Raw genomic sequence first — 27,675 nt, 5'->3', positions numbered from 1 at the left:
GGGGGGGGCGATATGCTGACTCTGTAAACCGCTTAGAGAGGGCTGAAAGCCCTATGAAGCAGTATATAAGTCTAAGTGCTATTGCTATCTATCTATATCTATCATCTATCTATCTAACTATCTTATCAATCTATCTATCGTATCGATCTATCTTATGTATCTTATCTATCTATCTATCTATCTCATATCTTTATCTGTCTATCTTATCTATCTAACTAACTATCTTATCTCTTATCTATCTATCTATCTATCATCTATCTATCATCTATCTATCTAACTAACTAACTAACTATCTTATCTCTTATCTATCTATCTATCTATCTATCTATCTATCTATCTATCATCTATCTATCTTACCTATCTTATCTATCTATCTTATCTATCTATCATCTATCTATCTTATCTATCTCTTTCTATCTTACCTATCCTATCTATCTATCTATATCTATCTATCTATCTATCTATCTATCTATCTATCTATCTATCTATCTATCTATCTATCATCTATCGATCTTACCTATCTTATCTATCTATCTTATCTATCTATCATCTATCTATCTTATCTATCTCTTTCTATCTTATCTAACTTATCTATCTATCTATGTATCTCTATCTATCTAACTAACTAACTAACTATCTTATCTCTTATCTATCTATCATCTATCTATCTTACCTATCTTATCTATCTATCTTATCTATCTATCATCTATCTATCATCTATATCTATCTATCTATCTATCTATCTATCTATCTATCTTATCTATCTCTTTCTATCTTATCTATCTAACTTATCTATCTATCAATCTATCTATCTATCTATCTATCTTACCTATCTTATCTATCTATCTATCTATCTATCTATCTATCTATCTATCTATCTATCTATCTTACCTATCTTATCTATCTATCTATCTATCTATCTATCTATCTATCTATCTCTATCTATCTGTATCTATCTATCTATCTATCTATCTATCTATCATCTATCTATCAACCATCTCTCTCTCTCCCCCCCCCTTCTCTCCGTCTCCAACCCCAGCCCCCCCTCCTCTTCTCCCCACCCTCCGACCTGCTGCGCTTGAGGGCCGTCTCCACGTTCTGCCCGCGGTGCTTCCGGTAGAAGTCAATGAAGGAGAAGGGCAGGGAGATGTTGAGGGGGTTGGTGCGGTGGGGGGCGGCCGTCCGCTTCCGGGCCTCGAAGGCGATGGTCAGGTCCACCCAGGCGGCCGGGCGTTTGGCCTTGAAGGTGGCGATGAAGTCTTCGCCAAATATCTGGCAGAGCAGCTTCTCAAAGGCCAAGTCCACCCCAACAGCCCCGTAGGGACCTCCTGGGAGGGGAGCCAAGAGCAGAAGGACAGCAGGTCAAGAGCCAGGGGGTTTCTGGGTCTCCAACAGCAGGAAGAAAACCCCAGTGGCCCATTGAGGTTCTTCTTTCAGTTTTATGGGTGTTTTTTTTTTGAATGCATGTATTTGTTATTTTTAATTATTTTTCTTTTTTTTATTATTATTTTATTTTTTGTTACACAGACAACAATGGGAAAGGGAGAGGATGGAAAAAAGGGGGGGGAGGGGAAACCCATCTTCACATACAATATTTAATCACAGGTGCATCCCTACTAAATTTATACATCCAGCCTTGTTGAACAATGAAGGAATAAGATCTCTGTTTGAAGGTATGAAATGCAAGGTTATCAATGAATAGAAGTATACTCTCTGGGGGGAAACAATGCTAATGTTAACTGAATATATATGGTAGAAGGAAAATGAGACCTTTAGTTACATTAGAGGAAATATCTGAGATGGTAAACATTATTTGAAGATGTAGAGGTTAAAACAACCGTAATCAAACGACATGCTGCATGTGATGATGGTTTTTTTTTTCCCCCTTTCCTTCTTGGACCTTTTTTTGTCCTTTTTGGCCTCCCCCCTCCCCCCACCCTTTTTTTCCCCTCTCTCCCTTGTTTTATTTTGTTGTTTTTTGTTTTTTAAACCCTAGCTTATTGTGGTGCTTATTAAATATACAATAGAGAGATTATTTTTCTTTTTGTCAGAGTTTATTTCAAGCATGTTTAAACTCCGTGACTGATGACTGAGTTCCAAGCATGCTCGGAATAAACACACGCCCATCATCTGTCAAAAATTAAAACCAAAATTAAAGAGAAATAAACGTGGCTCAAGGCTGCCCCCTGCTGGAAGGATCTACTGGTAAGAAAAGTCCAAAGAAAGTGAATATCAGCTAAGCTCTCACGGGACTAGATTTAAAAATAGTTAAAATGACGTTCGCTTAAAAGTCGTCCTTTGGGGGAGGTTGAACTGAACCCCTCACTTTTTTTTGAGGGGAAAAAAATCAATTTTAAAACTTTGAAAAAAAAATGTAAAAAAGAGATTAATCTTTTTCCAAGATTTTTTTTTGTCGTGGAGTCTTTTCACTTGTAGCCACTAGATGGAGCTCTAGGATAAATACAGCGGAGCCGCTTTTGCAGGAAGAGAAATTTAAAAATCTTTTTCCTGCAGAAAATTATAGGAGAAAGTTCAGAGAGAGGCTGCTTTATTCCCAATCCTCACACACACCCCTTTCTCCTCTTTTTGCATGTTCTTTACAACTTGCAAAACCACGCTGATGGCAAGCGTTTCAATCTGTCGGGCACACCAAAAAGCGTATGTTTTACTGTATTGCTGGTTTTTGCGCATTAAAGGCTTAATTCTCCAATTTTGGCGATCTCTGTAAATCAGTGTTTTTCAACCTTGGCAACTTGAAGGGGTCTGGACTTCAACTCCCAGAATTCCCCAGCCAGCGAATGCTGGCTGGGGAATTCTGGGAGTTGAAGTCCAGACCTCTTCAAGTTGCCAAGGTTGAGAAACACTGCTGTAGATACAGAAAGACTCCAATTCCTATAATCCCCTGCATATCTCAGATGATGGGGCCGGAGTCCACTCCCTCTCAAAAGCTCCTGGTTCAACAAGCTGGTTTAAAAGCTGAAACAGCACTTTTAACACTTAGAATAGTGTGTTAGTCGTTCCCGACTCTAGGGGGCGGTGCTCATCTCTGTTTCAAAGCCGAAGATAGCAATAGCAATAGCAATAGCAGTAGACTTATATACCGCTTCATAGGCCTTTCAGGCCTCTCTAAGCGGTTTACAGAGAGTCAGCATATTGCCCCCAACAATCTGGGTCCTCATTTTACCCACCTCGGAAGGATGGAAGGCTGAGTCAACCCTGAGCCGGTGAGATTTGAACCGCTGACCTGCTGATCTAGCAGTAGCCTGCAGTGCTGCATTTAACCACTGCGCCACCTTGGCTCTTGCCAGCCCTGTCCGAAGACATCTCCGTGGTCATGTGGCCGGCATGACTCAACGCCTGAAGGCGCACGGAACGCTGTTCCCTTCCCACCAAAGGTGGCTCCTATTTTTCTCCTTGCATTTTTAACATGCTTTCGAACTGCTAGGTTGGCAGAAGCTGGGACAAGTCACGGGAGCTCACTCCATTATACTAGGGATTCGAACCGCCGAACTGCCAACATTTCCGATCGACAAGCTCAGTATCTTAGCCACTGAGCCACCTTAGAATAGTTGACACCATAACAGTTTGGAGGGGATGAGAGGCAAGAAGATATATTGGGAAATGACAGTCCTTCAATTGAATTTTCTCTTAAATAATTCGACCCTCCCCTTGGAGAATGAAATATTTTGGGGACTCTCAAAAGCGGCAGAATCGTATATTTTCCCCAAGAGGAGAAATGGAGAAATATGCTCTTAAAGGCAGAAACCAACCCTAGTTTCCTGCATGGTTAAACAGCCCCCAGCAGATGCCTGAAGTCTTTAGAGACGGGCGTTTTGTGCCCATTAAGAAAGACGCGGTTAATCTATTCACCAACAAAAACACCTTCAGCTCCAGGTGACGGGATGAAGAATTTGCATTGGCCCCACCCAAATTCTAAGAACAGGCCACGACCTTTTAGAACGTAACAGGATGAAGTCACCACCATTGAAAGGGCAAAAAGACACAAAAGCTGCCTCCATTGCCCAATCCCCAGAACAGTTCAGAATCACAGAAACCCATAAAGCTCCATCAACCGATTTGTCAGTTGTGCCAGAACAACCTTCCTTTGCTGGTTCGGCTCATCCATAAACAAGAGTCCTCTTTTCCAATCGGACCAGATTTCTCTTCTCGCACCCCCCGAGAACCCCTCCCCACCAGCCTCACCTGACGCCTTGTAGAGCTCTTTCAAGGTGCCCTGGGGCTGTTCGATCTGATGGACGGTCAGATCCACGGTTCCCCCCCCACAATCGGCCACGATGTAGCGGTCCCCTGCCCAGCAAAGGAAACATAGGTAAGGCGAGGCTTGTTGAAGGTGTGCCAGGATTATCACCCAGGTTTCCCCCCCTCCCCTCAAATGTTTGGGGAATAGGTGCACGGAGCAGGAAGAGGAAGCTACACACACACACACACACACACACACACATCATATCGGCATGATGTCACACCCAGTCATTGTTCTATAGGAAGTTTGCACCCACTCTTAGGAAAATGAAATATCTTGGGAAATATTGAAAAGGCAGAATATTGTGTTTTTCCTGGAGCAGAAATGGAGAAACGTGTTTTTAGGCAGGAAACAACAGATGGACTCTTAATAGCCCTCCACCTTTGTCAATGGGCCATTAAAAGGCCTGGGTCAGTCTACTCTACATAACAAAGATCTCCCCCCTCCAGCACCAGGGCGATGGGATTAAGGCGCGATCGTATGAACCTTGTACCCATCTCCCCACAGGGCTCCTGGGGAGAAGCCAGGCTCAACCCAACTTCTCCCCGAAGAAGAGGAGCAGGAGGAAACTTCTCCAGCCTGGGACGTTCTGGATTCAGCCGGCCAGATCGAATCCTCTCCTTGTCCATACAGGGAGTCCTTGAATCACAAGGATTCGTTTAGCGACCGTCCAAAATTACAATAGCACTTTAAAAAAAGCCCGGTCACGTAGGCCTGATTTTCACACTTTACGACCGTTTCAGCATCCCCCATCATCATGGGGTCAAAACGGGCAACTGACTCATATTTATGACGGTTGCAGCATCCCCGGGTCACGCGAACACCCGAAGCCAGGTTCACTTAGCAACCGTGCGACTCATCCAACAACTGCGGTGGTTCACTTAACAACGGTGGCAAAAAAAGGTCGTTAAAAGGGGGCAAAGCTCACTCAGCGATTCTCTTGCTTGGCGATGGAATTGAACGGAATGGAGATTTTGGGCTCAAATATGGTCATAAGTCGAGGACTGCCTTCGTGCGGGTGGGGAGAGGGTTAGGGGTCTCCTGCTTGGGCAGGGGGTTGGACTAGATGACCTCCAGAGGTCCCTTCCAACTCTGTTAACTCTGTTATTACCCCTCTCCTCCTCCCTTCCTCTTCCGGCCCCTTGTTGATGCCCCCTTCTCTGCCCAGCCTCCTCTGTGCCAACGCTTCACCCTCTGCCTTCCAAGCAACGGGGCCGGTCAGGCAGGTTGGGACTCCCGTGCCCAGCGTTCCCAGCCAGCCAGCCTTCCCCAGAGGCCCCTACCTGTCTGCATTTCCGACCAGAGTTCGCCCACCCCGGACTCGATCAGGAAAGTCCGGCTGTGCCTGGAGCGTCGGAGCTGTTCTCGAGCTGCGGGAAGAGAGAGAGAGGGCAGAGGGTGGCACCACATCCCTGGCGATGGGCAAGCAGCCACAAAGAAACCCTGAACCACTCGGGGTGTCATCCTGGCTTCCTTACAGCCAAGCTCAGAGGGGACCCCACAATCCTCCTCCCCCCCCCCGCTTCAAACTACACACTCCTCCAGCACTGATGATATTACCTAGTTGGGTCATTAAAAGTGCTAGAAAACCACTAAGCTGAAAGAGCACCAAGGATGATTATTATTATTCCTCCTCCTCCTCCTCCTCCTCCTCCTCCTCCTCCTCCTCCTCCTCCTCCTCCTCCTCCTCCTCCTCCTCCTCCTCCTCCTCCTCCCTTCAGCCTCCACACTCTTCCAGCACTGATGCTGCTGCCTAGTTGGGTAATTAAATGTCTGCAAGAAAACCACCAAGCTCAGAGACCACCAAGGATTATTATTTCTCCTCCTCCTCCTCCTCCTCCTCCTCCTCCTCCTCCTCCTCCTCCTCCTCCTCCTCCTCCTCCTCCTCCTCCTCCCCGCCCCTTCAGCCTCCACACTCTTCTAGCACTGATGATGCTGCCTAGTTCGGTACTTAAATGTCTGCAAGAAAACCACCAAGCTCAGAGAGCACCAAGGATTATTATTATTATTTCTCCTCCTCCTTCCCCTCCTCCTCCCACTTCCGCCTCCCCCTCCTGCTGTCCTGAACTCTGCAAACCCCACTCCCTCTTAGCACTGATGCTGTTAGCTGGCTGGCTCACGAAACGCCTGCAAGCGGAGGACCTGGTTCGGAGAGGGCCAGAGAGACCCCTCGTTTCAAGCCCGGAGCAATGGAGATCTTCCCTGGTCGTCCTTGTTCCCCTGCCCACCTTGTCCGTCCTGCTTGGCAGGGCCCCCGAGCTCACCTACCCTGCCTGAAGCTGGAGTCGATGGGCAGGTCAGGCGCCAGTCCGTTGGCCTGGGGTCTGTAGCTGAGGTCAATCAGCTGGTTGAGGCGAAGTTTCCGGCAATAGATGGAAGCCGCTTCGGGCTCCAGAGCAATCAGCAGCTGTTCGGGGTTCTCCAAAGACACCAGGCCCGCCTGGAAGGAAGGATGGTGGAAGGAAGGATGGTTGATTCATTAGCCAGAAGGGACCCCCCTGGCAAGACGGCACATCTGGAGGGCGCCAGGTCGGAGAAAGGCCCCAACCTCTGCTCTACATTGGGGGCGGGGAGGGGGGGAGAAAGAGAGAATGAGAGGGAAGGAGGAAGGAAGGCATCAAAGAGGAAGGAAGCAAGGAAGGAGGGAAGGAAAGAAGGAGGGAGGGAGGGAAGGAGGAGGAGGGAGGAAGGAAGGAAGGAAAGAAGGAAAAAATAAGGGGAGGAAGGAAGGAAAAGGAGAAAAAAGTAGGAAGGATGAGATGGAGGAAGGGAGGGAGGGAAGAAGTGGCAAGAGAGAAAGGAAGGTAAGAAGGAAAAAAGAGGGGAGGAAGGAGGGAAAAGGAGAAAAAAGGAGAGGAGGAGGGTGAGATGGAGGATGAGATGGAGGGAGCGAGGGAGGGAAGAAGGAAGGAAAAAATAAGGGGAGGAAGGAAGGAAAAGCCTTCCAGCTCCAACGGTCCTTCCAGCTCCAACGGTCCTTGGAGGAAGCAAACTATCTAGACCCCTTCCAGTCAGGCTTCAGACCCGGTTACAGCACAGAAACCGCTTTGGTCGCATTGATTGATGATCTTTGGAGAGCCAGAGATGGAGGACATTCCCCATCCTGGTCCTCCTTGACCTCTCAGCGGCTTTCGATACCATCGACCATGGTATCCTTCTGCGACGACTGCGGGAGGTGGGAGTGGGAGGCACCGTGCTACGGTGGTTCTCCTCCTACCTCTCGGACAGGTCGCAGTCGGTGTTAGTGGGGGGGCAGAGATCGTCCCCTAGGCCCCTAAACTATGGGGTGCCGCAGGGCTCGGTCTTATCCCCCTACTATTCAACATCTACATGAAACCGCTGGGAGAGATCATCCGCAGGCACGGGATTAGATACCATCAATACGCGGACGATACTCAACTGTATCTGTCCGCCCCGTGCCAAATCAATGAAGCGGTAGACGTGATGAGCCGGGGCCTTGAGGCTGTCATGGACTGGATGAGGGTTAACAAGCTTGTGCTCAACCCAGAAAAGACCGAGTGGCTGTTGTGCTTCCCTCCCAAAGATTTGACTAATATACCAACACTCAGGCTGGGGGGTCAAATTTTATACCCCTCAGAGAGGGTTCGCAACTTGGGAGTCCTCCTGGACCCACAGCTGTCATTCGACCACCACTTAACGGCTGTGACCAGGGGGGCATTCGCCCAGGTTCGCCTGGTGCGCCAATTGCGACCCTACCTGAATCGGGAGGCTCTCACAACAGTCACTCGGGCCCTTGTGACCTCTAGGCTGGAATACTGCAATGTGCTCTACATGGGGCTGCCCTTGAGGAGCATCCGGCGACTTCAGCTAGTGCAGAATGCAGCCGCGCGAGTGATTGCGGGTGCTCCTCGATTCACCCGCATAACACCTATCCTCCGCGAGCTGCGCTGGCTACCTGTCGATCTCCGGATGCGCTTCAAGGTGCTATTAATCACCCATAAAGCCCTACATGGCGGTGGATCTGGATACTTGAGAGACCGCCTTCTGCCAATTACTTCCCTGCGACCTATAAGATCCCATAGACTAGGCCTCCTCCGCATTCCATCGGCCAGCCAGTGTCGGCTGGCAATTACAAGGAGGAGGGCCTTCTCAGCAGTAGCCCCGACCCTTTGGAACGAGCTCCCCGTGGAGATTCGTACCCTCTCCACCGTCCAAGCCTTCCGCATAGCCTTGAAGAACTGGCTCGCCCGTCAGGCCTGGGGATAAGGATAGTTACCCCGCCCGAATGATGAATGTATGTTGTCTATTATTTTATTATATGTTGTTATCTTAATGTTTGTATTTCCCCTTCCCGGTTTTGTGTGAGCCGCCCTGAGTCCCCCCAGGGAAAAGGGCGGCCTACAAATGCTAATAAACCTAACCTAAACCTAAACCTAAAGGAGAAAAAAGGAGAGAAGGAGGAAGGATGAGAGGGAGGAAGGGAGGGAGGGAAGAAGTAGCAAGAGAAAAAGGAAGGAAAGGAAAAAAGAGGGGAGGAAGGTAGGAAGGAAAAAGAGAAAAAAGGAGAGACAGATGAGAGGAAGGGAGGGAGCGAAGAAGGGTGGCTCAGTGGCTAAGATGCTGAGTTTGTCGATCAGAAAGGTCGGCGGTTTGGTGGTTCGAATCCCTAGTGCTGCGTAATGGAGGAAGCTCCCATTCCTTTAGCACGTAAAAAATGCAAGTAGAAAAATAGGAGCCACCTTTGGTGGGAAGGTAATATCGTTCCGTGTGCCCTCGGCATTGAGTCATGCCAGCCACATGACCACGGAGACGTCTTCGGACAGCGCTGGCCCTTCGGCTTTGAAACGGAGATGAGCAGCGCCCACTAGAGTTGGGAACGACTAGCACAGATGTGTGATGGGAACCTTTAGATCAGTGTTTCTCAACCTTGGCAACTTGAAGATGTCCGGACTTCAACTCCCAGAATTCCCCAGCCAGCAAATGCTGGCTGGGGAATTCTGGGAGTTGAAGTCCGGACATCTTCAAGTTGCCAAGGTTGAGAAACACTGCTTTAGATAGATAGATAGATAGATAGATAGATAGATAGATAGATAGATAGATAGATAGATAGATAGATAGATAGATAGATAGAGAGAGGGGGGGGGAGGGGATGGACAGAGAGAGAGAGAGAGAGAAAGAAGAAAGAAAGAAAGAAAGAAAGAAAGAGGAAGAAAGAAAGAGAAAACCAGCACTCACCAAATAGGCAGCTTCCCTCATGAACTGTTTAGCCGGCTGTTTCCAAATGGCGGGCACCGTGATGACCCACCGGATGGCATCGGCCACAGGGAAGGCCGGGCACTGGTCTTTCAGCTCCTGCAAAAGAGGGGGCCGTCACAGGGGGTCCCGGCTGCAGAACAGGGCAGAAGGAAACCCATCCCCTCAGATACGCTGGCTGGGGATTCTGGGAGTTGAAGTCGACAAGTCTTAAAGCAGCCCCTGATTGACAATGAAGAAACTACTGGGAGGGTCCTTCCCTCCCCCTTCCCTCCTCCCCCCCCTGCATTCCTCCCTCCCCCCCCACTCATTCATCACTCCTTCTTCCTTTCTTTTTCTCTTTCCTTTTCCTTTTCCTTCCTTTCTCCCTCCACCCTTCCTCCCTCCTCCCTTCCCATTTGATTCCTCCCTCCGTTTTCCTGCTTTCCTCCCTCCTCCTCTCTTGCTTTCATCTGTCTCATTCTTCCTTTCTTTTTCTCTTTCTCTTTCCTTCCTCCCTCCCTCCTCCTTTCCTTCTTTCCTTCCCCTTCGATTTCTTCCTTCCTTCCTCCCTCCATCCCTCCATCCTCCTGCTTTCCTTCCTCCTCCTCTCTCTCTTCCACCTGTCTCATTCTTCCTTTCTTTTTCTCTTTCCCTTTCCTTCCTCCCTCCCTCCTTCTTCCTTCCTTTCCTTCCTTCCTTCCTTCCCCTTTGATTTCTTCCTTCCTTCCTCCCTCCGTCCCTCCATCCTCCTGCTTTCCTTCCTCCTCCTCCTCTCTCTCTTTCACCTGTCTCATTCTTCCTTTCTTTTTCTCTTTCCCTTTCCTTCCTCCCTCCCTCCTTCCTTCCTTCCCTTCCTTCCTTCCTTCTTTCCTTCCTTTCCCTTTGATTTCTTCCTTCCTCCCTCCATCCTCCTGCTTTCCTTCCTCCTCCCCTCTCTCTTTCACCTGTCTCATTCTTCCTTTCTTTTTCTCTTTCCCTTTTCTTTCCCTTTCCTTCCTTCCTCCCTCCCTCCTTCTTCCTTCCTTTCCTTCCTTCCTTCCCCTTTGATTTCTTCCTTCCTTCCTCCCTCCGTCCCTCCATCCTCCTGCTTTCCTTCCTCCTCCTCCTCTCTCTCTTTCACCTGTCTCATTCTTCCTTTCTTTTTCTCTTTCCCTTTCCTTCCTCCCTCCCTCCTTCCTTCCTTCCCTTCCTTCCTTCCTTCCTTCCTTCCTTTCCCTTTGATTTCTTCCTTCCTCCCTCCATCCTCCTGCTTTCCTTCCTCCTCCCCTCTCTCTTTCACCTGTCTCATTCTTCCTTTCTTTTTCTCTTTCCCTTTTCTTTCCCTTTCCTTCCTTCCTCCCTCCCTCCTTCTTCCTTCCTTCCTTTCCTTCCTTCCTTCCCCTTTGATTTCTTCCTTCCTTCCTCCCTCCGTCCCTCCATCCTCCTGCTTTCCTTCCTCCTCCTCCTCTCTCTCTTTCACCTTCTCATTCCTTTCTTTTCCTCCCTCCCTCCCTCCCTCCCTCTCAGGTAGACAATCTCTCCCACCCGCCCCCTCCCTGGGGGCACGGGGAGCTCTGCCCCTCCTCCTCCTCTCACCCGCACGGCCTGTTGCCTGAAGAAGCGGAGGGCGTGAGCGAAGACCTCCAGCGCCTGAACCTTCTTCCCGTTGACGGCCGCCAGTTCCGTCTTCAGGCTCAGGTCCTGGGAAAAAGACCACCGTCAAAGGACGCCTCACACACCCCCCCCCATCTCTCTCCGGGAGCCACAGAAACGAGACAGGGGGGACCATTTCCACGCAGTCCTCGACTTACGACCACACTTCAGCCCGAAACCTCTGTTGCTAAGCGAGACAGTTGTGAAATACGTTTCATCCCATTTTTTTTACGACCTCCCTGGCCGCCGTTGTTAACCGAATCACTGAAGTTGTTTAATTTAGCAATCCGGTTGTTAAGTGAACCTGGCTTCCCCCTTGGTTATTTGTATAACTTCTCCTACTTGAGCTGGAGTAGAGGTCCTCCGTAGTCCCTTCCAGCTCATTCTATTCTCCTTGTCCTCACTCTCAGGAAATTCCCCTTTTCGCTCGAGGTTGCTTCTCTCCTTGTTTAATTGCCCTCCATTCTTTCATGTCCTGCCTTCTGGTGCCTTGGAGAATAGTTTGACCCCCCCTCCCGCCCCCCTCCTCTTCTTTGGGGCAGCCCCTGAGATATCGGAAGTTGCTCTCGTGTCTCCCCTGGTCCTTCTTTTCTCTCTCGACTTCCTCTGTTTTGGCCCTGAGGTTTTTTCCTGGGAATGGACTCACGCTGGAGCTGTGGATCTTCATCTTGAACTTCTCAAAGTAGAGCCACTCGCGGGCCTCCTCGGGGTCCAGGTCGTGGTAATAATCCCGCGCCGTGTAGCCGAAGCTGTGGAAGGCGCCTTCCGGCGTCAGGAGAAGGCTGGTGGGGGTCTTCTGGTGGGCCACTCCGGGGTCTCCCCCTTCCCACTTCCTGCCAGGGAAAACCCAAAGTGGAATTAATTCTCCCACCCCCCTGACAGGAAGGCCATGTCCCCCCATCCCTCCCTCTTTCATCCTTCTCTCCTTTTTCTCTTTTTCTTTCCTCCTTCTTTTCTTCCTTCCTTCCTCTCCCTTGCCCCTTCTTCGCTCCCTCCCTTCCTCTCATCTGTCTCTCCTTTTTTTCTCTTTTTCCTTCCTACCTTCCTCCCCTCTTTTTTCCTTCTTTTCTTCCTTTCTCTCTTGCCACTTCCCTCCCTCCCTTCCTCCATCTCATCCTTCCTTCTCTCCCTTTTTCTCCTTTTCCTTCCTTCCTCCCCTCTTTTTTCCTTCTTTCCTTCCTTTCTCTCTTGCCACTTCTTCCCTCCCTCCCATCCTCCATCTCATCCTTCCTCCTCCTCTCCTTTTTTCTCCTTTTCCTTCCTTCCTCTCCTTATTTTTTCCTTCTTTTCTTCCTTTCTCTCTTGCCACTTCTTCCCTCCCTCCCTTCCTCCATCTCATCCTTCCTCCTCCTCTCCTTTTTTCCTTTTCCTTCCTTCCTCCCCTTATTTTGTCCTTCTTTCCTTCCTTTCTCTCTTGCCACTTCCCTCCCTCCCTTCCTCCATCTTATCCTCCTTCTCTCCTTTTTTCTCCTTTCCCTTCCTTCCTCCCCTTATTTTTTCCTTCTTTCCTTCCTTTCTCTTGCCACTTCTTCCCTCCCTCCCTTTCTCCCTCTCTCCATCTCACCCTTCCCCCTTCTCTCCTTTTTTCTCCTTTCCCTTCCTTCCTCTCCTCTTTTTTCCTTCTTTCCTTCCTATCTCTCTCTTGCCACTTCTTCCCTCCCTCCCTCCCTCCCTTCTTTCCTTCCTTCCTTTAATTCCCAACTTGTCAGCCAGGAAAGGCCAGGTTCAAATATGAAGACCCAATTTAGCTGACTTATTGCTAAATAAATTATTTGCAGAGGAATCTGCTGGAGGCTCAGACAGCACCTGCTAGGAATTAGATGAAGGTCCAGGGAATTCAGCGGGAGTTTGGACTTAATTCACTTTTGGCTCCTTAAGGATTCCAGACAAAATTCTGTTGCCCTCCAGAAATAATCTAAAGCCCGTTCCCCCACAAATTCCAAGTAGGCAGAGAGATTGGGACTGCTGACTGCTGGGTGCCGTCTCTTGCAAACACCTGGGCAGGTGAGTTCCCTTCCTTGGCACAGGGCTTCCGCCTGAAGAGAGGCTCGTGGAAAACAAATATTCTCTGTCCATTCATGCATGGAATACCCGGAGACCTGTGCCAAGGATTGCCGAGGAGATCTGAAGAATAAATGTCTCTCTGGTTTGGGTATCTGTCCGTGTTTGTGTCTGTGCGAGAGAGAGAGAGAGAGAGTGGGGAGGGAGAGAGGGAGAGAAAGAGAGAAACAGAAGCAGAGAGAAAGAGAATGAGAAAGAGGGATAGAGAGAGAGAGAGAAAGAGATACAGAATGAAAGAGGCAAAGAGAAGAAAAAAGAGAAAAAGAGAAAAGAGAGAAATAGAGAAACAGAGAGAAAGAGAGACAATAAAAAGAGAATGACAGCAAGAAAGAGATACAGAGAAAGGCAAAGAGAGAGACAAAAGAGAAAATAGAGAGAATGAGAAAGAGAAATAAAGATAAAGGAAGAGAGAGAGAGAAAGAAATAGAAAGAGAGAAAGAGGGAAAAAGAGAATAGAGAGTGAAAGAGGAAGAGAGAAAGAGATAAAAGAAAAAATAAAGAAAGAAATAGAGAAACAGAGACGAAAGAGAGAAAGAAACAGAAAGAGAGAGAGAGAGTGGAAGAGAGAAAGAGAGAGAAAGAAAGAGAGAGAGAAAGAGAGAGAAAGAGAGAGAAAGAGAGAGAAAGAGAGTAAGACTAGAAAAAGAATGAGAGTGAGAAAGATACAGAGAAAGCAGGAAAGAGAGAGAGAAAGGAAAAGAGAAAAAGAGAGAGAAAAGAAGAGACAGAGAGAAAGAGAAAGGAAGAGAGAGAGAAAAACAGAGAGAGAGAAAGAGGAAAAAGAAAAGAGTGCAAAAGAGTAAAAGAGAAACAGAGAGAAACAGACAGATAGAAAGAGAGAGAGAGAGAGATTTAGAGCCGGCCTTCAGCCCCAGAGGTTACCTCATCATGTGGAGGGTCTCGGGGTCGCTGACGAAGCTGAAGGCGTAGCCGCTGGACGTCGTCCCAAAGTCAATGGCCACCACCACCCCGAAAGGAGCCGCCTCTCGCCTCCCGATGTCACTCCTCTGCAAAAGACACACGCCGGGATGCCGGAGGGCCCGCAAGGACGGGGAGGCCCTTGGGCCTGCCCCACATGCTCCAATCTGGGCTCCGGGACACGAACCTCGGCCCCTTTAAGATTTGTGGACTCCAACTCCCAGAATTCCCCAGCCAGCACAGGCCCAGGGCTTCAGCACCACTTGACAAGCCCACCTATCTCCTGTTTTGGGGCGTGGGTGTTGATCAAATGGGGTGGTGGGGGTGGTGGCTTCTGCTTACCGGTGACTGAGATGGGGTGAGGGGTGCGATGCTGCAGCTGTGGAGCCCAGGAGAACTTGGCGGAGATGGGGTCCGGGACCGCTCCCCATTTGTCCCTGGCGAAGAAGAGAAGGGAAGACGGAGGCTTAAAAAACAGCCCTTCGCGTAGGGCTGTTGGGAGGACGAAAAATCCATCTGGTTCTGTTCCAAGCTGGGGGAAAAACCACTGGAAACAACATGGGAGGCTGGAGGCCGATTGGAAGGAAGGTCCAACAGAACCTCCAAAGCATGTAGTTCTGGGGCAGCTGGCAAAATGGTTGGATGAGTGGATGAATTCTGTGAGGAATATAATCTAATGGTTGGGTTGGCAATATATAAATCATGTAACAAAGCTGTCCCTGTTTCTTTAAATCACGCTGTAAAATGTGATTGGTTGCTGTTTCCTCAATCGGCCATAAGAGGGAGCCAGAATCACTGTTAGATGCTGATCTGATCTGAGTGTTTGGAAGCTGGCTGTTAGAAGTGCCGTATAGTGATCAGCGTGAGCTATTGTAAGTTTTGCAACTGCTAGCAAACTTTGTGTACCGGACTGTTTGTATGTTTATGGACTATGTTATTTGGCGGTGACGATGGGACCAGAGCTGGCCCAGACTACCAGTTTCAGCTACGCGGCGCAGCTGGGCTGGTCGCTGACATCTGTGAAAAAAAATCCCAGGTGCTCAGGCATGAAAATGTGCCGCTCAAACGCTATACTTTTCCGCGCACACGGAGAAAACATTAGAGGGAACATTGGCCCCTGGGCCTTGAGTTTGAGGCCCCTGCCCTAGAGCCTCAAAGAGTGGAATGTAGAAACTAAAAAATAATAATCGAATCGAATAGAAATGGAACCGAATGGAACAGAACAGGACAGAACTGGAATGGAATGGGACCAAATGGGACAGGACAGAACAGAATGGAACAGAACAGAATGGAACAGACAGGACAGGACAGCTTTGGCCAAGTGTGATTAGCATACAAGGAATTAATCTCTGGTATAGAAGAGAGAGAGAGAGAGAGAGAGAGAGAGAGAGAGAGAGAGAGAGAGAGAGAGAGAGAGAGAGAGAGAGATTGGAGAGATTACTTGGAATAAAATTGGCTCCTTCTAGGTCTCCCCCCCCCCCCCCATCGCAGCCTCACGCGGCTCCCCTCGGATCAGAGTCAATGCGCCCGTCCAACTTTGAAAACTTGCAGGGACCTCGGAGTGACTGACAATCCAAACAAGAGCCAGCAGGATTTATTGCCGCGCGGGGGGTGAAGGGTGGGGGGCACATTAAAGACAGGAAGGCTGATCTCGCCCACGCAGTGGGGTGGGGGTGGGGAATGGCCGAGGGAGGCACCTCGGAGGCTCTGCTTGCTGCACAGATGGTTCCCATTAAGGACTAATTGCTCCCCTCCTTCCGAAGGCCCAATCTCCCCCCCCCCAGCAGCAGAGGCGTTTCCTGGCTGATGGGCCCCAGACGTGGTTCAGCAGGGGTGGTGAGGCCCTTTCTCAGGTTATCAGCCGACCATGGGACGCCTGGAGGCCCTGGGAAGAGAACCAGCACTGAGGTGGGGGGGCTCATACGCAGGATAGCCCTCTCCCACTTTCTCTGAAATGGTATATAGCAGTGGTCTCCAACTTTGGCAACTTTAAGACCTGTGGACTTCAACTCCCAGAGTTCCTCAGCCAGCTTTGCTGGCTGAGGAACTCTGGGAGTTGAAGTCCACAGGTCTTAAAGTTGCCAAGCTTGGAGACCACTGGTATATCGGATCTCCTGCTTGACCAGGGTGTAGGACTAGAAGACCTCCAAGGTCCCTTCCAGCTCTGTTATTCTGTATGTATCAGGACTAAGAGTGACATGATAGCCATCTTCCAGTATTTGGGGGGCTGCCCCAAAGAAGAGGAAGGGGGTCAAGCTATTCTCCAAGGCACCTGAAGGCAGAAGAAGCAATGGATGGAAACTAATCAAGGAGAGAAGCAACTTGGAATTGAGGAGGGATTTCCTGACACGGATGACAATTAACCAGTGGAACTCCCTGCCTCCAAGGTTTTCAAGAAAAGACTGGTCGGCCGCTTGACTGAAATAGAAGAGGGTTCCTCCTGGATGAGGAGGTCGGACTAGAAGACCTCCAAGGTCCCTTCAAGCTCTGTTCTGGTTGATGTCTCCCTTACGAGACTGGAAGGATGGAAGGATGAAGGAGTAGTAGATGAATGGATAATGGATGGAGGGATGAATAGTGGAAGAAGGGAAGGAGGGAGGGGGAGAAGGAGAGAGATGATGGATGGTGGCTAGATGAAGGGATGGATGGAGAGAGAGAGAGATGTGGATGAATGAGATGATAGATAGATGGATGGATGAATGGATATAGATGATGGATGGATGGATGGATGGATGGATAATGCATGGAGGGATGATGGAAGAAGGGAAGGAGGGAGGGAGAGAAGGAGAGAGATGATGCGTGGTGGCTAGATGAAGGGATGGATGGAGAGAGAGAGAGATGGATGAATGAGATGATAGATGGATGGATGGATGAATGGATATAGATGATGGAAGGATGGAAGGATGGAAGGATGGAAGGATGGAAGGATGGAAGGATGGAAGGATGGAAGGATGGATGGATAATGGATGGGGGGATGGGGGGATGATGGAAGAGAGGAAGGAGGGAGGGAGAGAAGGAGAGAGATTATGCGTGGTGGCTAGATGAAGGGATGGATGGAGAGAGAGAGAGATGGATGAATGAGATGATAGATAGATGGATGGATGGATGGATGGATATAGATGTATGGAAGGATGGATGGATGGATGGATGGATAATGGATGGAGAGATGATGGAAGAAGGGAAGGAAGGAGGGAGAGAAGGAGAGAGATGATGTGTGGTGACTAGATGAAGCGATGGATGGAGAGAGAGAGAGATGGATGAATGAGATGATAGATAGATGGATGGATGGATGGATGGATGGATGGATGGATGAAGCCCTCTGATCTTCATTCTTTCTAGGGTGTTGGCCATCATCTGGAACAAGCAGGCCTTTTTTGGAGCACAGCTGGAGATCCATCGCTGCAGAAGTTGGACTCTTCTGCCCTGCCCTGCGACAATCTCGGTGGCCGGAGCATCATCCCAAATCCCTTCCCAGGAAGCCCCCAACCCCGAGTCCCTTATTCTCTGAGAGACCCTCGTCACCGTGGCCCATCCAGGATCAAAGCTGGGACGTTGCATTTTTCCTTACCGATTTTCAGCGTGTGGATCGTGGGAACCACAAGCGTTGACATCTTCACATCCCTCACGGGCCTGAAAAACAAGAGAGGACCTGGCGATCAGAACAGAGCTGGACGGGACCCTGGAGGTCTTCTAGTCCAACCCCCGCCCCCCCGCCCAGGCAGGAGACCCCAGACCCATTTCAGACAACTGGCTGTCCAGTCACTTCTTGAAAGCCTTTGGTGATGAAGCTCCCACAACTTCTGGTGGCAGGTTAATTGTCCTCCCCATCAGGAAGTTTTGTTAAGTGAGTTCTGCTCCATTTTACAACCTTCCTTGCCACGGTTGTTAAGTGAATCGCTACATTACATGGTTGTTAAGTGATTCCACCTTTCCCTTGACTTTGCTTTTTAGAAGGACCCCCCCAAAAAGAGAGATCACATGATCCCCGCAATGATCCCCGTAATAAACCAGCCTGGGGAATTCTGGGAGTTGAAGTGCAGGAATCTTTTGAGGGGAAAAAAATGATTTAAACACCCAGGGAGTTTTGCTTTTAAAGGGAAAATATCCTAAATCAGTGTTTCTCAACCTTGGCAACTTGAAGATGTCTGGACTTCAACTCCCAGAATTCCCCAGCCAGCGAATGCTGGCTGGGGAATTCTGGAAGTTGAAGTCCGGACATCTTCAAGTTGCCAAGGTTGAGAAACACTGGACTAGACGCTAAGCGTTGTTAACCTGGGAGTTGAAGTCCAGACATCTTCAAGTTGCCAAGGTTGAGAAACACTGGACTAGACGCTAAGCGTTGTTAACCTGGGAGTTGAAGTCCAGACATCTTCAAGTTGCCAAGGTTGAGAAACACTGGACTAGACGCTAAGCGTTGTTAACCTGGGAGTTGAAGTCCAGACATCTTCAAGTTGCCAAGGTTGAGAAACACTGGACTAGACGCTAAGCGTTGTTAATCTGGGAGTTGAAGTCCAGACATCTTCAAGTTGCCAAGGTTGAGAAACACTGGACTAGACACTAAGCGTTGTTAACCTGGGAGTTGAAGTCCGGACATCTTCAAGTTGCCAAGGTTGAGAAACACTGTATGGATTAACGTATTTGCACCACGTGCGAAAGGAAGCAAGTTATTTCAATGCAACTCTCTATATTTCCGCTGCCACCTGATCTCGAGATCAGCTGCATTCCTGCTATTTTAATCCCTGCAGTTGTCATTTTAATTCCTCCCCCCCCCCCCCGCCACCCCCGGCGCGCTTTGAAATATGTTTTTAGCTGCTTCTCCGATGGGAAGCCCCAGGACAGCTATTTTCAACCAGAAACACAATTCTGGAGATAATAATTGCACAAATATTTTGATTTGTATCTATTGGTTACCTCCCTCGTCTATCATTTTCCGTGCATGGAACAAGGGAGGGGAGGGAGGGGGGGATAGAATATTTGTTGGTTATTTGTATTTTGGGCAAGCAGGGGTTTCAAAGGGCTTTTAGGGGGGGGAAATGCTGTTTTCATTTCTGAATGGCTCTGCTCCAAATTAAAGGCAGTCCCCGACTTACAACAGTGAATTTAGTGACCATTTGAAGTTACACTGGCATTGAAAAAAAGTGACATGACCAATTGTCACATTTAATGACCCTTGTAGCATCCCTAGGCACACGTGATCAAAATCCAGGTGTTTGGCTCGTACTTATGACGGTCGCAGTGTCCCGGGGTCACACAATCCCCTTTTGCAATCTTCTTTTCTCTTCTACATTCTATTCTATTCTGTTCTGTTCTATTTTCTTTTATTCTATTCTATTCCAATTATATTCTAATTCTATTCTCCTCTTTTTTCTCTTCTCTTCTAATTCTCTTCTCTTCTACATTCTATTCTCTTTTCTTCTCTTCTATTTTCTTCTTTCCTCTTCTAATTTTCTTCTCTTCTCTTCTATTCCAATTCTATTCTAATTCTATTCTATTTTCTTCTCCTCTTCTATTTTCTTCTTTTCTCTTCTAATTTTCTTCTCTTCTCTTCCAATTCTTTTCTATTTTACATTCTATTCTATTCTATTCTATTCCAATTCTATTCTAATTCTATTCTCCCTTCTCTTCTCTTTTTTCTCTTCTCTTCTAATTCTCTTCTCTTCTACATGCTATACTCTTTTCTTCTCTTCTATTTTCTTCTTTTCTCTTCTAATTTTCTTCTCTTCTATTCCAATTCTATTCTAATTCTCTTCTCTTCTAATTCTATTCTATTTTCTTTTATTCTATTCTATTCCAATTCTATTCTAATTCTATTCTCCCTTCTCTTCTCTTTTTTCTCTTCTCTTCTAATTCTCTTCTCTTCTACGTTCTCTTCTCTTCTCTTCTCTTCTATTTTCTTCTTTTCTCTTCTAATTTTCTTCTCTTCTCTTCTCTTTCAATTCTTTTCTCTTTTACATTCTATTCTATTCTATTCCAATTCTATTCCAATTCTATTCTCCCTTCTCTTCTCTTTTTTCTCTTCTCTTCTAATTCTCTTCTCTTCTATTTTCTTCTATTCTCTTCTAATTTTCTTCTCTTCTATTCCAATTCTCTTCTAATTCTTTTCTATTCTCTTCTAATTCTACTCTAATTTCTTCTCTTTTCTTCTCTTCCAATTCTTTTCTCTTTTCCATTCTATTTCTATTCTACTCTATTCCAATTCTATTCTAGTTCTGTCCCCTCTTCTTTTCATGCAGGAGAAGCCAAAGGAAGCTCCTGTCCTTATCATCCACTGATCTTTCTCACTTCCCCGTCATTGGGCCAAAGGAAAAAAAAAAAAGCATAAGACTCCTTAATTAAGAGCAGCTTTAATCAGGGACCCAGAGAGCTGCCTAAAACTTCACAGAGGCTCCAATGGTGTGGTGAATGTGCCAAGAAGCAACAGTTGCCTTGCACGGCTGGGGAAACCAAGTCACACCTGCTTTGAAGTCAGGGCGGCTTCTAATTCGGGAAATCCAGAGAGGAAAAACCCTCTTTGAAATCCAGATTTTTTCCGGCGCACAGTTTCCATAATTAAGCCACCCTCCGAATAAAGAGGCAGGAAGGGCCGGGCGGGGCAGGGTGGGGTCGGACGGGAAATGGGAGGAGACACCGGGACAGCCAAAATGGCAGGAAGTGACGAAAGAAGGACAGGGCAGAACAACAGCGTGGGAAGGGACCCCGGGAGGTCTTCTAGTCCAACCCGTTCCTCGAGCAGGAGAACTTTGACCCCTGGGGACAAATGACTGAGAAGAGACTGGAAGGGGTTAAGAAGAAATTGGACCAGGCTTTCTGCAAAATGGGATGGAGATTCCTGCTAGAGTAAGGGGTTGGACTAGAAGATCTCCAAGGTCCCTTCCCAATTGGGTTATTCTACCCTATCTCTTCTTGAAAACCTTCAGCGATGGAGCATCCACAAGTTCTGGTGGCAAGCTGTTCCACTGGTTAATAGAAAGTTTCTCCTGGGTTGCTTCTCTCCTTGATCAGTTTTCATCTATTGTTTCTACTCCTGCCTTCAGATGCTTTGGAGAATAAGTTGATTCCCTTTTCTTTGTGAAAATAAATTAATCTGTTTTCTGTTCTATTCTATTCTATTCTATTCTATTCTAAATTCTTAATTCTATTCTAAATTCTTAATTCTATTCTATTCCTGATTCCTTATTCTATTCCTGATTGTTTATTCTATTCTTTATTCTATTCTATTCTATTCCTGATTCTCTATTCTATTCTTAATTCTTTATCCTATTCTATTCTATTCTGTTCCTGATTCTTTATTCTATTCTTAATTCTATTCTATTCCTGATTCTCTATTCTATTCTTAATTCTTTATTCTATTCTATTCCTGATTCTTTATTTTATTCTTTATTCTATTCTATTCCTGATTCTCTATTCTATTCTATTCTAAATTCTTAATTCTATTCTATTCCTGATTCCTTATTCTATTCTATCCCTGATTGTTTATTCTATTCTTTATTCTATTCTATTCCTGATTCTCTATTCTATTCTATTCTATTCTATTCTTAATCCTTTATTCTATTCTATTCTATTCCTGATTCTTTATTTTATTCTATTCCTGATTCTTCATTTTATTCTTTATTCTATTCTATTCTATTCCTGATTCTCTATTCTATTCTTAATTCTTAATTCTATTCTATTCCTGATTCCTTATTCTATTCTATTCCTGATTCTTTATTTTATTCTTTATTCTATTCTATTCTATTCTATTCCTGATTCTTTATTCTATTCGATTCTTTATTTTATTCTTTATTCTAGTCTATTCTATTCCTGATTCTCTATTCTATTCTTAATTCTATTCTATTCCTGATTCTTTATTCTATTCTATTCTTGATTCTTTATTTTATTCTTTATTCTATTCTATTCCTGATTCTCTATTCTATTGTATTCTTAATTCTTTATTCTATTCTATTCCTGATTCTTTATTCTGTTCTATTCCTGATTCTTTATTTTATTCTTTATTCTATTCTATTCCTGATTCTCTATTCTATTGTATTCTTAATTCTTAATTCTATTCTATTCTATTCCAGATTCTTTATTCTATTCTATTCCTGATTCTTTATTCTATTCTATTCTAAAAGCTATATGCAGTATCTTCGAATCCCTTATCAGCTGGCAAAGCTTTGTGTCTGAAATCAGCTGTGTTGAATCAAAGTTTGTGTCTCCCTTTTATCTATTTTCAATCCCATCTCCCACGGCCCAGAGGTTCTGCAAAGTGACTTTGAAACACCCTGATGATCAAGAATTATTACAGCTGCTAAGGAATCCTCAACGTACGACCACAATCGAGCCCAAACCTCCTGTTGCTAAGCGAGACGGTTGTTAAGTGCGTTTCACCCCATTTTACAACCTTGCTTGCCACCGTTAAGCAAATCACTTGTTTAGGTTTGATGTCTATGGCAGTGTTTCTCAACCTTGGCAACTTGAAGATGTCCGGACTTCAACTCCCAGAATTCCCCAGCCAGCGAATGCTGGCTGGGGAATTCTGGGAGTTGAAGTCCGGACATCTTCAAGTTGCCAAGGTTGAGAAACACTGGTCTATGGAGATTCTCCATCATTCAAGGTGCTTTTTTATTTCAAGAGGCACCTGGACTTTCTGGTTTTTCTCTGAAGACGTTTCGCTTCTCATCCAAGAAGCTTCTTCAGTTCTGGCTGGATGCTGGGGAAGAGAAGGAGCACCGTTGTTAAATGAATCTGGCTTCTTCATTGAGTTTGCTGGTCAGAAGGTCACAAAAGCGAGACAACGGGGACACAGCAACCGTCATAAACGTGAGTCAGTTTCCGCGACCCTAGAGATGTTGCAACGGTCGTTAAGTGTGATAAGCAGTCATAAGTCCATTTTTTCAGTGCCGTTCTAACCTAGAATGGTCATTAAGTGAACTGTTTTAAGTCTGGAGTTTCTCCCATCGCCGCCTTCATGCTTCTCCTCCTGCAATTCCTCCTTCAGTCAGCTAACTGGATTTTCCTAAGTAACTCACCACCGGGTGTTATCTTATCTATGTGCAAATTACACTAACCTCAATTGCCTCATTTGCACACTTCAAAAGACTGAGAGAAGCCTCCGTCTTCCCTGGAGAACACAAACAAGGGATTGCACACTAATCTGGCGATTCACAGGTGGGGCATTCATTGAGTAACCTTTCAAAGTTACAGCCACACTGAAAAAGTGACCTATAACCATTTTTTTCACACTTACGACCGTCACACCAGCCCCGTAATCATGTGTTCATTGGCACCTGACTCATATTTACGACGGTCTCAGTATCCCGGGCTCACGCGATCCCCTTTTGCAACCTTTTGGCGAGGGAAGTCAGCCAGGCTCCCTTAGCAACCGTGTGACTAATTGAACAACTGCAGGGACCCACTTCACAACTTACAATACAATAGCAGAGTTGGAAGGGACCTTGGAGGTCTTCTAGCCCAACCCCCTGCCTAGGCAGGAAACCCTAGTTCCAGACAAATGGCTATCCAACATCTTCTTAAAAGACTTCCAGTGTTGGGGCATTCACAACTTCTGGAGGCAACTTCTGTTCCTCTGATTAATTGTTCTCACTGTCAGGAAATCTCTCCTCAGTTCTAGGTTGCTTCTCTCCTTGATTAGTTTCCACCCATTGCTTCTTGTTCTGCCCTCAGGTGCCCTGGAGAATAGCTTGACTCCCTCTTCTTTGTGGCAGCCCCTGAGACATTGGAAGACTGCTATCCTGTCTCCCCTGGTCCTTCTTTTCATTAAACTAGACATTCCCAGTTCCTGCAACCGTTCCTCGTATGTTTTAGCCTCCAGTCCCATCAAGGGAGGTCGCAAAAAGGAACAAAACTCACTTAATGACGGTCTCACTTAGCAATAGAAATTTAGGGCTCAATGGAAATCGTAAGTCAAGGTCATGTTTTGTTTATGTTTTATTTCATTTGTATGCCGCCCTTTTCCCCCGAGGGGGACTCAGGGCGGCTCACAACTCAAACAAGGGAAGGGGGGGATACAGACAATTTGACAACAACACAAAACAATACATAATTTAAAAGCGCAACAATCATACCATTCGAGATAGGGGCATAACTTCACACACACACAAACGTACACACACACACACCAGCCTTGCAGTTTGCAGTTTGCAGCAAAGGGAGGGCAGATGGAGCCTGCCACACCCATGTAAGTGTGGAAGCCCCAGTGTGTTTCTCTGGCCAGCTTTCTTCTCCCCCCCCCCTCTGTCCTTGCAGCTGCTTCCCCCAACCTTCTACTGACCAAAGCTTCGTGTTGTCAATGCTGACCAAAGCATTGGAGGCTTCGTGTTGTCAAGGGGCACAAATGCAAACCCCTTTTGTGTTTCTTACCTGCTAGATCAAAGAGCTGCTGCAGAAGAAGGAAAGTTGGATGGGTTTAAACCCCACGGTGCCCCCACGCTCCTCTTCCTCCCCCCTCCTCCTCTCCCCCCCCCCCCCAGCATCTTGCAACAGCTCTGGGAAACTGTGGCTGGGCAGCTGATAAGGTTTTGCAACAAGGAGCAGGCGGCTCCATCCCTGCGTCAATTTCTTTGACAAGCAAAACAAAGTTTTCATTCTCACTCAAGCTGCCTTGCAGGAGAAGCCCCACACAAGGGATTGAACTCCTGGCAGCGGGCAGAGTTAACCTGCAGTTCTAACCACTGAGCCACCACGGCATAGAGATAGATAGATAGATAGATAGATAGATAGATAGATAGATAGATAGATAGATGGATGGATGGATGGATGGATGGATGGATGGATGGATGGATGGATGGAAAGAAAGAAAGAGGGAAAGAGAGAGATAAAGAAAGAGGGAAGGGAGAGAGGGGGAAAGATGAAAGAAGGAAAGAAATAAAGAGGGGAGAAAGAGAAAGAAAGAAAAAGAAAGAAAGAAAGAAAGAGAAAAGAGAAGCAGAAATTAAAGGAAAGAATGAAAGAACAGAACGAGAGAAAAAGAAAGAGAAAAAGGAAAGAATGAAGAAAAGAAAAAAGGGGGGAAAGAGGGAGAGAGAGAAAGTAAAGAAAGAAAAAAAGAAAAGAAAGAAAGAAAAAAGGGAAAAGAGAGACAGAAATTAAAGGAAAGAATGAAAGAGCAGAGAGAGAGAAAGGAAGGAAGAAAAGAAAAAGGGGAGAAAGAGAGAGAGAGAGAAAGTAAAGAAAGAAAGCGGGAAGGAGAGAGGGAGAGGAAAAGAAGAAAGAAAGAAAAAAAGAAAGAAAGAAAAAAGGGGAAAGAGAGACAGAAATTAAAGGAAAGAATGAAAGAGCAGAGAGAAAGAGAGAGGAAGGAAGAAAAGAAAAAGGGGAGAGAGAGAAAGTAAAAAAAGAAAGAGGGAAGGAGAGAGGGAGAGGAAAGGAAGAAAGAAAGAAAAAAAGAAAGAAAGAAAAAAGGAGAAAGAGAGACAGAAATTAAAGGAATGAATGAAAGAGCAGAGAGAGAGAAAGAAAGAGAAAAAGGAAGGAAGAAAGAAAGAAAGATAGAGGGAAGGAGGGAGGGAGAGGGAAAGAAAGAAAGTAAAGAGAGAGAGATAGAAGGAAAGAAAGAAAGAGAGGGTGGTTCTTGCACGGAGACGTAGCTACTCCTTGGCCCCCGGAGCCCCCCTGAGCATCAGAGCAGCCCAGGGCTTGTTCCTCTGACTCTCGGTCAACCCGCAGAGCAGCCGATGGCATCCCTGATCCTCGAGATGCCTTGCAAAGCCGACTCCTGCACCATCGGCTGCCGCTGCGTTTCTTGCCTGCTGACCCAAGAGGCTTCCCTGCTAAACGGAGCAGGCATTGAAACGGCAGAAGCCCCCCCCTCAAAAGAAACACTCGCCCAGAAACTAACTAAGGGGAGGGGGAAAAAACCAGTTTGGCAAAGGGCCGTTTTTTCCCCAGCCGTTTCTCTTGCGCCAAGATTTCCGCAGGAGAACTCCATGTCATTCAATAAAGCAGATTATTTTTATTTTTTAAATAGTTTTTATTAAACACTTTTACCTTTAAAAAACAGATAAAGACAGACCCACAGAAAGAAAAAAACAAGACAAGCATAACAATCTCGGCTGATCCCGAAGGCTGCCTGCCTATTTTAGATGGTTTTTTCTTCTTGTGTGTTTTTCCCCCTCTGATTTTTAAAGGTAAAAAAATGTTTAATAAAACTATAATAAAGCAGATTTTTAACCCTCTTCCTGCACCTACCTTGAGTCCCTCCTGGAATGGAGACAGAGCTCAGTCACAGCCTAGAAACCCCCCCCCCTGTGCTCCCAGCTGACCCCATCTTTCCCCAGTGAGGATGGCGGAAGTCGAGGCCTCCCAGTCTGCTTTCCAACTGGTTGAGCGCTCCTAAAAGAACCAGACTTACTACAGGATTCTGCCTCCTTCCTGCATTTGAAACGGCTGGAGGCTGGCAGAGATTCAGCTGGAGACATTTCCTCCAGGACCGAGATTAGTCAGGAGGCCCAAAGTGGGGACCCTTCCCCAAAAAGGAGCAGCCGTCTCTTTGCAAACCCGCAATTCCACTCCCCCCCCCCATTTCCATTATGGGGGGCCCCTTTTTCCTTTCCTGAATTGCAGTCGTTGGAGGGCAGCCTAGGTGGGGCAGGAAGAGAGGCGAACTTGGGGCCACGTTCCCGCTAGCTGTTGAAGGGAAGAGCCCAGAAACCCTCTCCCACTTTCTCCATCCCCGATACCTGGAATGTTCTGCATCTGGTTTGGAAGTCCACCTGAACTTCTCCAGATGTTGTGTTTCCTGTTGCCTTCTCTCCCCTCGGCTGAGTCCGGGAACTCTCCTGGATGTATTTACGGATCCTTACAAGGCAGCCCCCCGCTTCCCCCCCTCCAAGACCAAAGAGGTAAAGTGTCCAAGCCCTCCGGGGGTCTCCAGTAGGAGAGCGTCAACCAAGCGCTCTAAGCTATAGGAGAAGCACCTCATCTCTGGAGGCCAGCCGGCCACCCTGGGTGCAGAAGGACAAGAGAGGAGAGGGGCCAGCTAGCCACACCACCCTCTCGAGCCCCCTCCCCATCCTTCCTTCCTTCCTGTCTTCCCCCTTTCTCGACCAACGGACCCCTGGGGGACCTCCAGAAGAGCAGCCTTTCCTGATCAAGAAAGTTCTCCCCAAGTCCAGACCAGCTGGGGCAAGAGAGCAGACCCCTGACAGAAGAAGCCCCCTCCTCATTCCTTGGCCAAGCTACACCCCTTACCTTGTCCACGGAGGGTCTTCTTCTCTGTAGCTACTCAACAACCTCCTGTTTTCCCCCACCCCTCCTTTCTCTCTCTCTCTCTCTCTTCCTCCAGCTTGTCTCTCTCCTCCCAGCCTTGATCCCAGCCCGGCCCAGTTTTTGGCCGACTTTCAAGTCCCAACCCAGCTGCAGATGTGCAGAGGGGGAGGAGGGCTGTCCTACCATCCACTCCTCCTGGGGGGGGGGGGCTGCAACCGAAACTCCAGAAGAAACTGGCAATGATGATGCCTCCCCCTCCCCGCCTCCCACCTCCCTCCCCTCCCCATCCTCCAAATGCAGGGAGGTCCGCCAACGCCCCCACTCCAGATTCCTTCGCAGGAATGTGCGGGATGCAGGCGGCAACATGGATGTGCAGTGGGGGGGGGGAGGCACCCAAAGGA

The 27,675-nt window shown here is 47.2% G+C and overlaps 1 protein-coding gene across 1 annotated transcript in view; it reads right to left on the bottom strand.

The window, feature by feature from the left end:
• HSPA12B (heat shock protein family A (Hsp70) member 12B) overlaps window positions 1-27,327 on the bottom strand; it is a 30,465-nt gene extending 3,138 nt beyond the window's left edge. The window contains exons 1-11 of the mRNA XM_087723895.1: window positions 27,257-27,327; window positions 17,637-17,698; window positions 14,411-14,505; window positions 14,033-14,157; window positions 11,736-11,922; window positions 11,033-11,137; window positions 9,458-9,574; window positions 6,530-6,701; window positions 5,545-5,631; window positions 4,204-4,308; window positions 1,070-1,328 (exon numbers count right to left, since the gene is read on the bottom strand). Of these exons, the coding sequence (XP_087580021.1) occupies window positions 1,070-1,328; window positions 4,204-4,308; window positions 5,545-5,631; window positions 6,530-6,701; window positions 9,458-9,574; window positions 11,033-11,137; window positions 11,736-11,922; window positions 14,033-14,157; window positions 14,411-14,505; window positions 17,637-17,679 (1,295 nt within the window). The 5' untranslated portion in view covers window positions 17,680-17,698; window positions 27,257-27,327. The remainder of the gene's footprint in view (window positions 1-1,069; window positions 1,329-4,203; window positions 4,309-5,544; window positions 5,632-6,529; window positions 6,702-9,457; window positions 9,575-11,032; window positions 11,138-11,735; window positions 11,923-14,032; window positions 14,158-14,410; window positions 14,506-17,636; window positions 17,699-27,256) is intronic.
• Window positions 27,328-27,675: the final 348 nt, after the last annotated feature.

Source organism: Thamnophis sirtalis, unplaced genomic scaffold, assembly GCF_051295495.1.
Source record: "Thamnophis sirtalis isolate CommonGarterSnake01/CBP01778 unplaced genomic scaffold, rThaSir2_p1.2 scaffold_10, whole genome shotgun sequence".
NCBI classification, from domain to species: Eukaryota; Metazoa; Chordata; class Lepidosauria; order Squamata; family Natricidae; genus Thamnophis; species Thamnophis sirtalis.
This window is presented reverse-complemented; position numbering and strand designations above follow the sequence as displayed.